Genomic DNA, 11,732 nt, shown 5'->3' with positions numbered 1-11,732 from the left:
GATGGCTGTGCATTCACAACTTTCAACCTGGATTTCCATTTTGATTGCTCTTTAATTCAGAACAGTGGAATAACTCATCCCTTTGCCTGGGATGTTTAAAAAGAACTGCTTATGAATGACAGCTTTCACTCTTGTTCTTATCTCCTGCTCTGGCAATTTAGTAAGGGTCTGTGTCTTTTTGCTTAAAAACTAGAAAGCATTAACCTGCCTATGGAATAGGATATTCATCAGCTCCTCCATCTTTCCCACATGCCAGAAGTGGCTGCATGAGAGAATTAAGAACACTGCTTCCCTTGCCTATCACTTTAACTTTATACACAGCTGGAGATAACACTGGCCATTACCCACCCCAAAAAATATCATGGTGACCTAAGCTGGAGGAACAAGCTCTGTAAAAAGTTGATTCTATTTTAAGAAATGGATTAAGTATATGATTTTGAGTAATGACAGAACAGGGTCAAACAAACAGCAGATCACCAACCTGTGCCTTGAAACTTTTTAATGGAATTTAAAGTAAAACCTTTCCCTACACATACATTTTCTCTTTACAGTGTAAAAAAATGTAAAACCAACTATTAAACTTACAAACTTGGAAAAATTAGAGACATTTCAAATATGCAATCAAATTTGTCTTATGAAAACAATATATATTCAAAGTTCATAACGTGTAAAGTTCTGTAGCATCCTCTTTTCCTTCTGGTGAATGTTCTTCTCCACTCTGTCCAAAGGTGGTAACTTTTATCCACAAGTTGTATCATAATTATTCACTGGAGGGTGAAAAAAACCCACACAATTAACCACTTATGAAAGATGATGGGAGGAGTGCTATGCCATCCCATCCAGTTAACAGTCAAAACAGCAACACTTGCTTTTCAGGTTAAAAAAAAAAAAAAGGCCCCAAAGATTTTAACTTTTAAGGCAAGCCAACATTTGGCACCTAAAGTTAAGCTCCTAAATCTCTGTTTAGGCATTTTATTTCAGGACAGGCCTGATTTTTCTGAACATCTGTAGCTGCAAACAACTTCAGCTTCTGTTGGAACACTTCTGAAAACTAGGCTATTCACTTAGATGTCAAACTTCAAATCACCCAAGTTTGAAAGTTTTGGCTTTCAGAGTTGGTTTTCAAAACCTGTAACTCCTGCTGCTACATAAGCATTTACTTTTAGGGGAACTGGAATATAAAGAGAAATAGGTTAAAGGTACAAATTTTCTTAATGAGATTTTTACAAAGGTTTTTCTGGCATAAAGCTGGTAACTTGTAGAAACTGTTATATAAATATGATAAGAAAGAAACAACAAACAAACAAGCCATTACTACCAGAGTATGCAAAACATGCAGAAAAACATATTCACAGTGATCTTAAATCTGTATAGTGAAACAGAAAAACTGGCAAGCAATAAGCCTCTCAGCACAAACTAGGTCAGCTGTAAATTTTGGCTATTTTATATTACATTCTTTTAATTCATTTCTCTCTCTACAACAGAAGTTTTAGAGGTAAAATTTCTCCTCCTACTAATATTTTCAGAAGTAATTAATATTTTCCAAAAATGGTTACTAATACATCAGTTCATACCACATTAGAAAAATCTCATTGTTGAAGATGAGGGCTAATTAACAGCTAGGGGTAAGAGGAGTCAATATTATCATATAACACAAAGTAGAAGAAGAAATGTGGTGTTTACAGCTCAATTGGAGAACAGTAAGGTCTACTCGGAGATCAGGAATCCAGTTAACTCTGTTCTAGTTCCCCCATGTTCTAAGGCAGGACTGACCAAGATACAATACAGCCTGATCAGGTATGTCCCCTTCTTCCCCCCACAACAGCCAGATAAGTTGAGTATCACTGTTCTAAGGTTAAATGAGTAAATATTTAAATAACTTAATAAAAAAAATACAGAGTTCTAAAACTTAGACCACAGTTCTATAATAGGATTTTTAAATAAACATTAGGGAAGCTGCTTCTTGCAAACAGTCTTAGGCCCTGATCATTCAGACTTTTGTCAGTGAACTTGCATACATGCATAAATATTTATGGGATCAGGGCCTTAAAACTCACCAGAGGAAAGACTGCTTAAGCTTACCTGGTTTGAGTTCGAGTCCACTTCAAGGCATGGCGTGGAGGTACGGCAACAGCTGGATGGTAGAACGTACAATCTGGTCTTGTACACTGCGTGTTAAATCTACAATGCTGACAAATCAGATTAGAGACATTCAGAAAGGATTGAAATTAGTCTCCTAAATCCACAAGCAACCTAACCTGGCACATTGGATGCACAAGTACATAGTGCTGTATGATCTAACATACTATCATGGGTTAATAACTTGACAAATGAATCACATTATTAATGGAGCCCAATGGTGGAAGAGATGCTACTTCCTGTACATACACAAGGTATTTCATAAATAATGAGCATGAAAACATACTTTGGAATAAACTGTGCTGAAAGACACAGTTACTGATTTAATTAACACCTGGGGGGGTGGGCAGAGTTGGGAAGTGTGTATCATGGGACAGCATCAACTGCAGCATAGGGTTCATCCAGTTTAGGGGACCAGTATTTCAGACCAAGGAAAGCTTGCATCTCAGAAGGTGCAACCTGTGTATTCAGGTTAGTGAACAGCACTGGGGCATGTCTGTACTGCACTGCCCCCCACAAATAACATGTGTGTTCCACTCAGTGTTACGCCTTACAGCTCTAGCCATGTCATCACACTGGGACAGTTACTGCTGGTTCACTTTCTCATGTACCTAAGCCCTTTGTCCTCAGCTACTTGGTGTTGGATAATTTATCTGAGGTCTGCATATTACTTACGCAAAGTAACTCCCACAGTCTTGACCCTGCCACCAGCATACTTTCTACGTGAGCATGCAGGAATGCATGTTATAAATGCACTGTGGACACCCAATGATACAAGCTGCGGACAATCTCAAAAAGCGTTAACCTTTGTTTAGAGTTTCTACCAGTGGACAGAGTTTGAATCTCTGGCTTGGTTTATTTTGGCCTTCAGGTTTTAATTTTATGTACGGAATAGCATCCATCTGCATCACAGTCTGTGACATATGGGAAATGGGGGGATATGGTAACTGGGGGCCCTTGAAAGTATGAAAATGTTCTTAATGGACATTAAAATATAGACAGCAAAATAGTCATTCAAAGTAATGTACATAAATACAGCACATAACCACATAACACATTTCAGATATCCCACTACAAAGGAAAAGAGGAGCAAAGAGATTCCACTTACCCTGGGGTGGTAAAATGGACATTCCATTTTCTTACAAGCAGGGAAGAATTTGCAGAGCAGGCTGCTGGAGGACACAGGCAGTGCCGGCAGTGGTGCTAGTAACACAAAAACAAAAATGCTGCAGGGGCCAAAGTAATTCCACATTCTCATCAATTAACAGTTTGAACTTTGAGCACCCTTAGGTCTGAGGATCTCAAACAATTAAACCTTATCATAGTTCGGCGATTTATGTGATAGTTGTTCCCAAGTTTTTTAAGAGTGGAACAGACAGACAGTTATCTGTGACAGGGATTTAAATGATGTGACTTCATTTTATAGATGCCATGGGAGCTATACAATATTAGCACTGTTAAGTGTGCAAGATAAACTGGAAGATTTTGAATGGGACTCCAGTGTCAAAAACATCCTGATCTATTGTGGTCAGAACTTTCTGAGTTCTTTGCAAAAGAAGAATTGCTCTAGTATTTTTCCAAGTCAAAAAACACAAGTGAAAGCTAAGAGCTGGCATTTTCCAAGGGGGTGCCCGAGTCTGAAAAGGCTGAGAATGACTAATCTAAGATGATTTAGACAGGGATGATCCTGCCTTGAGTAAGGGGTTGGACTAGACCGGGGTGGCCAACCTGCGACAGAGTACCATAAGTGGCAGTCAGCCTCTGCATGTGGCCTGTGACAGAACAGGGAGGGGACAGACAGCAGATAGGGCAGGAAGCAGAAGGGAGAAGATATCAAGCTGGGTACATAGGGCAGGAAGTTGAAAGCAGACTAAGCAATTGGATAGGGAACACTGAATACTGAGCAGAAAGCAGAGCAGTAGAACAGGCAAAGGAAGGGGATGGGAGTGGCATTTAAGGAGACTATGGGACTAGTCTGTGGCATGCCTGCCAAAAAAGGTTGGCCTCCTAGAAGACCCTGACCCCCCTTCTAGCCCTACTTTTCTATGGGGCACTAAAGTACCACAAATATTGGGATGGAACAAGACAATGATGCAGCCACTTGAAGAAGCTCTTCAGCGCATCTGTACAGAGGGTGCCAAGTACTCTTTCCAACTCTGCACCGGAATTTAGGCAGAATAGCCCAAAGACGGCATTTAGGCTGCGGGTGGGATCCATCCCACGAACACTTAGGACTGCCAGGAAATGGAGCCATGCTGCCGATCAGTATACTGGACTCTGTACTGACATCTCCATAGGACAGCAGGGGGCACCATACCAGTGGAGATGCAGTCTTTGGGATATGACTTAAAGGATCATCAATCCAAGTCATTCTAGTAGAAGGCAGGGTAGATTTGCATTTTACAGACTAATCAAAGTACATTTATGTATAGCACAAGCTTTTGTGGGCTGAGACTACCCAAATTTCCAGTAAGCTGTTTCACTCCAGAAAGTGAGTTGCTATAATTTCTGGAGTAAAAGATCCATCAGATGGCAAGCATGTAAAATTTGGTGGCCAAGCCAGGTTCCGGAAACATAAGTCTGCAGTTTGTGTCAAGAGAGAGTTCCTGTTCCACTGCACATCAAACCTGGGCCAAGCTTAGATGTGTTGCTCTTGCATAGCTGCTGCTTTATTTGAGCTATTACAAGTGCTTGGGCTGATTTTGTGAGCCATCACCTTGGCCACACACAACTCAGCTTCCTGCAACCAAGGGCAACACATACACAACAGTGAGAGTGGCCTGGCTGACATTGTTCTTTGTCTTTTTGAAATCATTTAGTCCCAGTGCCAACTGGGTAATAAAGTCATAACTGTCTAATCTAGCACATACTGTGCCACACTCTGATTCACCAAATCAGATTTTGCTAGGGAAGCTCCTGGCCCTCTATGCACCATCTCTCTCCTAGTCAATGAAATTCCCGTGACTGTAGTAAAACTTGCTCACCTGGTTTTGGAGGTGGCAATGGGGCGCGTCGACTGGCATGGGTGTAGGGGCAGTCTGGCTTGGTGCACTTGGCGTCATATTTACAGTTTGGGTGGATAAACAGGCATTTGTCAGCAAATTTGCAATTGGGAAAGACTCTTAGGGAAAAAACAAACCAGTTATTTTAGGCGTTGTCCACAAAGCAGCTCCTGCACACCCCCTCCTGAAGCAGAAAAGTTCCTAGGGTGAGATATGGTCTGTGCCAGCACCCAGGGCTTGTCCACATGGGGCAGTTACTGCCAAATAAGCCACAGGGTTCACTTGTGGCACACTAGCTACTCCATGCTAGCTACTCTGATGCTTTCAGAACCACATTCTACACCAATTATGCCTCCAAATGGGATTTTATTTCAGCCTGTCCAAGTTCTGAAAATCCATTTATTCATCTACTGCTGTAACACATGGTCATTTTAAGACTGAGTCAGTCACAACAAAGCAGTAAGGGGGAGGAGGACCCACCCACCTTCTGCACTAACAGTTTTTCAGGGATTTGGGTGAGGTGGAATAGAACTGCACTTAGGCACCTAATTCCACTACTGTATGTAAAAGGCGGAAGAGAACCTGGCCTTCAGTATAAGTGCAGTAATTTTCCCTGTGCTTACTGTGCACAGGGAGAGTTAGAATGGAATAACTGGTGCACATAAATACACCCTCCAGCCTACTTCACAGTAATGTCTGCATACAGACAAGTGCATACAGGTCATCTGCCTGGAAAAAGGTGAGACTTCAGCTTTTGATTTGTGTTCTAAGGATATAATTTAAAATGACCTTCTTGAGTGAGATCAAACCAAAACTGATGGAGGCCAAACCTGATAATAAACTCACACTAAAGCAGTAGGTTCCTCCACTCCCTGGTTCAGTTAAATGCTCACCTGCCTGCCAGGATGGCAGTGGCAAGAAAACATTATCTTGGACAGCCACCGCCTATTCAAAAGAAGTCAATGGCACAATGACATCCGCAGGCCTTGTTTTTTTAATGATCTGCATAACCAGGCTCTTAGTTTTTGTGTTCAAGTCTCTTGTGGCCCCTCACTGAGGAGTACTCCTGCTCTCCCCTGAACAGCACAGCTGTGATCCCACTGATGAGAAACTTCACTACTTCCCAGCAATCAGTGGAAAAAAGAAGGGGAGGGGGGCTTAGCTTAGCCCCCAAATGACCAGCTTTACACTGCCTTGAACCATGTTCTTCTAATAAAAAAGGTGAAATAGCTGAAGCAATATCTGGAATGCAGAAGGGCAGAGAAGATCAGAACTCAGAGAGAGAAGCTTTGTGTCACTCACTTGCATGGCAGCGTGGGGTGATGGTATGCACATTCATCTCCGTTCTTACAAGCAGGCCAGTACTTGCAACGCTCAAGCACCTTCTCCTGTTTCTGTGGCACACTCATTTGCTCTATCTCCACTGTAGAAGGGAAAAATACAAAGGGACATTTCCTATTGCATGCGCAATACAGTATACGAAGCAGATCACCATATATGGAGCACATGCCCAGCACAGGGTTGATGTCAGACAGAAATGGAAATCACTCAGACTACAAATGAACTCAGATTTATTTCCTGCCCGCTTTCTAAGTTCAAACTCAGATGTGAACATTAATTTGGGTCCTCCCTTGCTCTTCAGTTCAGACTTAGTTAACTGTCTTGCTGAAGCATGAGTTAATACAATGCTGCTCCATTTCTCTGGGACAGTCTTTCGGAGCTAAAGCCATTATGCAAAAGAAGCATAAAAGTTATTTCTGACACTAAGCTAATAAGCAATAGCAATCCTTATTACTCTGAGGCCTAATCTGTTGAGTAAGAAGTCCTCACTTTTATGCCCTTACTTCCCTAGAAGTTCCTGTACTTGAGTGATTGGTCCTGCATCCTTATAAGATATTTGGTGGCACCTATACACGTGCACTAAGGCTGCTCTGACGTGCTGTAATTACAGTGCATCAGAGTGGACTTGATTCCAGCATCACGTGTATTCAGCGTCCTAACACTGAAAAATGGCAGTGGAGGCGCTTTAACTAAGCTTGTTTGATGAGCTTTAGTTAAAGCGCCCCCCACTGCCATTTTTCAGTGCAGGGACACTGAAACACATGATGCCCCAGGTACTTTAATTAGAGCGGTTCTTGGAGCCACAATAATTAAAGTGCTCCCCCCCACCTCCCAAAGCACACAAATAAGCACCCTGGGTGTCTACTTCCCACTGAAATCAATATCTTAATACCTCTGAGGATCTCAGCCTTTCTGTTTTCCTTACTGTGGCTTGCTCCTTAGACTATTCTTAAAATCGCTGCATTGATTGATGAAGCAATTGGGAAGGAAATGGCACCCTATCCCTTCATCCTGAATCATCAAATTATAGTTGAAGTGATATAGATATGTAGGCTATAGTGAAAAAGAGCTTTGGGCAAACCTGATCGGAAAGATTACACTTAATAACCAAATTGATACGTTTCCAGAGGTTCAAGGTAGGTTAAGTAAAAAGATGCATCTTGGAATCTCCTGCTTTCTACATGGAACCGAAACACTCCTAGATGAAACAGTGTAATGAGGCATTCGGAAACGCAGGGAATTGTAGAAATGACAAACACATTTTACCAGTGTATTGAACTGTGTGGAGCAGAATTCCCCATGTGAAACTGGTTCACCAAGTTAAATAGCACTAAGGTTATATCACCTTTAACCTGCTGCAATATTTCACTTATCTAAGGGGACTCTCACTGTTATATCAATGAGATACTAAGTATTAAAACAAGTAAAAGCAGGATGTGCAAGACTAAAATAAATAAATAAATAAATAAACCTAAGTGTTCTCCCAAGTGTAGCCCCTCATCCACCCCAGCACAAAGGTCCCACTGGCTAGAATAATTACCTTCAGGGCTCCCCAGCTGTCTGGTTACAACTTGCATCTGCTGTACTCGAGGGATTTTTAATCCCTTGCTTGTGACTGAATGTTGGGTAACTGGTTTCAGTCCTTCAATTATACACAGTTCTTCCTCTTCCTGATCAGACACGTACCCTGGTGGACTGGGGACACCATCCAGTGTCACTATGAACTTGGGACTAGGAGGCTTTTCTGGCTGTGCAGGCTGTTCTCTACCAGACAAAAGAGAACACAATGTACTAATCACAACCATTGTAAGTGAAAAGAAGTCCAAGTGAACCAAGCTGTACTGATACAGAGCTCTACCAATGAATTCAGAGATTGAAAGTTAAGCACAAGGAGCCTTTTCACTCACTGGAACTGAACTTCTCTACCAATAATAATTAACCTCAAATTTCAGTGTTGCTTGAGGTCTCACTGAAACCCAGCTAGAACTGGTTTTTGCCACAGTGTAGAGCAGGCAATTGCACCACAGTGGTAAGCTTCACAGTGGTGCACTCTGACCCAGTGGACTGATCCGAGACGCATTTATGCAAAACTTACCAAAGGGTTACAATTAAGCCAGGGGGTACTTGGGAAGGCCCTAGGGGGTATGCGCAGGCAGGGACGGAGCACTGCCAACCCACCACCCTGCACTGCCGCCACTCCGTGTCCAACCGTAAGCCAAATCCCGCCCCTCCCACGACCAGCCACGCACCATTCCCCCCTCCCCACGGACCAGCCACCAGGGGTACACTTATTAAAAAAGGTTGAAACACCTGAATTAAGCTGTTCTAGAGAAATCAATTTTGAGGCATACAAGTAAACTGTATGCTTGGGAAAAAAGTATCCAATGCATGTGCACTTGTCCCATCACACAGACAGGCCCAAACATCTACGCTGATACATTTTAAATGTTTTACAAGCATGAGTTTGGGATGCCTGCATTACACAAGCTGAAAAGGCACACATGCATTCAGCAGCTATCCCAAACAAGTGCTGATACGTTACAGAGGGAAAAACAACTAAAGTTTAACACACACTTCCAAAAAGAGACATTTTTTAAATGCATAAAAACCATTACCAGCTTAAGACCCAATAAGTCAAGACTCTTTTATGATAGAAGTCAAAGCTGGGGCCCCTTAGATGGGATGGCTCAACTGATACTGCTGATATAAAGGAGTAACTGTCAGCCCTGGAGGGCCACAAGTTACTGGACCCTCACTACGTCACTAGTGCTGAAATGAATGATGTCCACTTGGGCCTCAAGTCAGTGAAATTTTGATAGGCAAATTCCATTCTCAGAGCAGGAAAATGTGGAAAGTGGTTTCTCTTTAAACAGAGGCTGTTTGAAGTTGCTTAAGGGGTTGAAATATCAGAAGTTTTCTGAGTTTTCTAAACAAGAAACAGAGTAGCAGTGAAGTGGTCGAAGGAGTATGCTAAATACCACTCAACATAGGGCATTTACTTCCACAAAAGTGGTTTGTAGTTCAATGAGACCATATTTAAGATGCTGGAGGGTGTGTGTACACCCACCCCAAAACCCTCACTGGTGGGAGTTACTTAGCTGTAAGATTAAATAAAAGCATTATTGCCACTGGTCACTGAGTTAAGCTAATGAAAATGACTTACTATCATGGACCGTTCTCAGTTGCCCCAAGCCCCACTCTTCCCCTTGGTCAAATTCTTTGAAGGCCAATTCTGCTAACTTAGTTTCCCTCCCTGCACACCCTACTCCTTTAACGAGCTATTTGCTTGCTCCTGGGCAATGATTCAACAGCAATAGCAGCAAAATTTTTCACCTACACTCCCAGGAAATCCTAATCAGGACACAATTGCTCTCTCCACCATCAAAAAAAAAATCAACCTTGTTTACCACCAACTCTTTGCTTAACTATTTTTTAAAATGATGGCAAGCAAGAGGTTATTGATACAACTAGAATTTTTTTGTTAGTGATGTCTGACATGCTAAGAATAAATAAACTAGTACAAGAGTTAAACAAACTTAACTTCTTATCAGCTCATGCATCTTCCTGCTAACATAGCAGAACATAACAAGTACAAATATAAAAAGGACAGTACAAGTAGGCCAACAGTCGCATACTCGCAAGCTACCCAATTCCAATGACCTGCTCAAGCTACATTCAAGCCTGGAATCCATCTTCACCCTAAAAGAAATCCATGTCAGATTGTATCCCTTCTTTCTACACTGCCAGCACATTCGCCCATATTTTTTTTGGCAATCCTGACTGGACTTTTGCAACATACAAAAACCAAGAAACATACTTAATTGCTGCTCTAATTGTGAATCCCATTATAGTTAAATCAACACACTAGGTGAAAAAAATGTATTACCAGAGGATGGCTTAGCATATATACAGTTGGGCCTCTACCCCTTTACTGGCATTTAAAGAAATGACATTTTACCGTGTCTGTATGAGACGCCCTGACAGTGCCTGCATGGCTTCCGCAGCCCTCTTCCCCAGCTCCGGGTTCTGTGGCATTACTTCCTCAGACAGCTTCGGCTTCTTCAGAATAAACGATCTAGTGTCTGTGTGGACCACAGACTCCAGGGCATAATAACCTGGGTAAGGCAAAAATCACTTTATTGTACTCCATTGTTCAACTTTTTGTTTTTAAATATATACTTAGCAAAGGCCATCTAGCGCAAAGGCCATCTAGCAATTTCTTGTTTTCAACTCTTTCTAAGAGTTATTGATAGAAAAATCATTTTACTTCCTTACTTATATCACCAAATACTGATTATATCAGCTGACACTACTGCAACACTGAGGGTAGAAACAGATATCGCCTAATGTCTCATTTGTGCCACCATAAACATTTTTATGGCGACACAAATAGTGAGGAAACAGACACTGATATCCTTTGTCCCACCAAATCAGAAGAATATCAGTGGCTTATAAAAGACAGTAACAGACTTCACACATTATTGCAATGGATGTTGATTACCTCTGTGGCACGGGAGTACAGCAGCCTGAGCTGCTTGTATTCTCCCACCACCCCAGGCAGGTGTTCTGGGATCCTGAGGGCCCCTCAAGCCCCTCGGCCATCTGCCTGCTTTTCCCGCTGACAGGGGCACCCCAGTGAATTTTGGGGTGCTTCTCTAAGTATAGAAGTAAGGGTTCCCCACTTACCCAGACCTGTCCCCCACAACTGCAAAGGAACGGGTCTGGCTGGGCAGGGAAAAGCCCTGTTTTAAGGCTCAGTCAGGATTGGGTCCCTCAAACTTGCACAGGGAGTTTCCTCTGAATAGGAATTTCCCCATGTGTGCCTACAGGTGTGGAAGGACACCCATGGAGAATTTCCCCAATACCCAGCACGAGGGGCAATTCTATAAGCAGGGACTTCCCCCACTTGCAGATGTACCCCAAACTGGGGTATGGCACTGGGGACATCTGCAGACGTCTCTGGAGTGCAATGAGCTGTGCCACAACATATCGCAGCACAGTTGATAGCGCTTTACCTAAGACATCTGTTTCCAGCCTGAGCCTGACCAACAACTTGTTACTGGGGTGGGCACTGGGGAGAATTCATATGCCAATACCTCAGATTTTGGCACCTATTGACAGAGGGACTTCACTTCATAAGCTCTACAAACCACAAAATATTATAAATCAGTATATAACTAACTGAAATGGAAAACTATTTTGACCCATTTGTGGCAAAGTAAAAAGTAACACATGGTAGAAACTTTTTAT

General features: G+C 42.3%; 1 protein-coding gene across 1 annotated transcript in view; it reads right to left on the bottom strand.

Annotated features, from left to right (window-relative positions):
- Positions 1–484: 484 nt before the first annotated feature.
- ZC3H14 (zinc finger CCCH-type containing 14) overlaps positions 485–11,732 on the bottom strand; it is a 41,293-nt gene continuing 30,045 nt past the window's right edge. The window contains exons 11-17 of the mRNA XM_059723155.1: positions 10,441–10,597; positions 8,023–8,246; positions 6,444–6,564; positions 5,124–5,260; positions 3,248–3,342; positions 2,083–2,189; positions 485–767 (exon numbers count right to left, since the gene is read on the bottom strand). Of these exons, the coding sequence (XP_059579138.1) occupies positions 761–767; positions 2,083–2,189; positions 3,248–3,342; positions 5,124–5,260; positions 6,444–6,564; positions 8,023–8,246; positions 10,441–10,597 (848 nt within the window). The 3' untranslated portion in view covers positions 485–760. The remainder of the gene's footprint in view (positions 768–2,082; positions 2,190–3,247; positions 3,343–5,123; positions 5,261–6,443; positions 6,565–8,022; positions 8,247–10,440; positions 10,598–11,732) is intronic.

This window comes from Alligator mississippiensis, chromosome 2 (genome assembly GCF_030867095.1).
Source record: "Alligator mississippiensis isolate rAllMis1 chromosome 2, rAllMis1, whole genome shotgun sequence".
Taxonomy (NCBI): Eukaryota; Metazoa; Chordata; order Crocodylia; family Alligatoridae; genus Alligator; species Alligator mississippiensis.
This window is presented reverse-complemented; position numbering and strand designations above follow the sequence as displayed.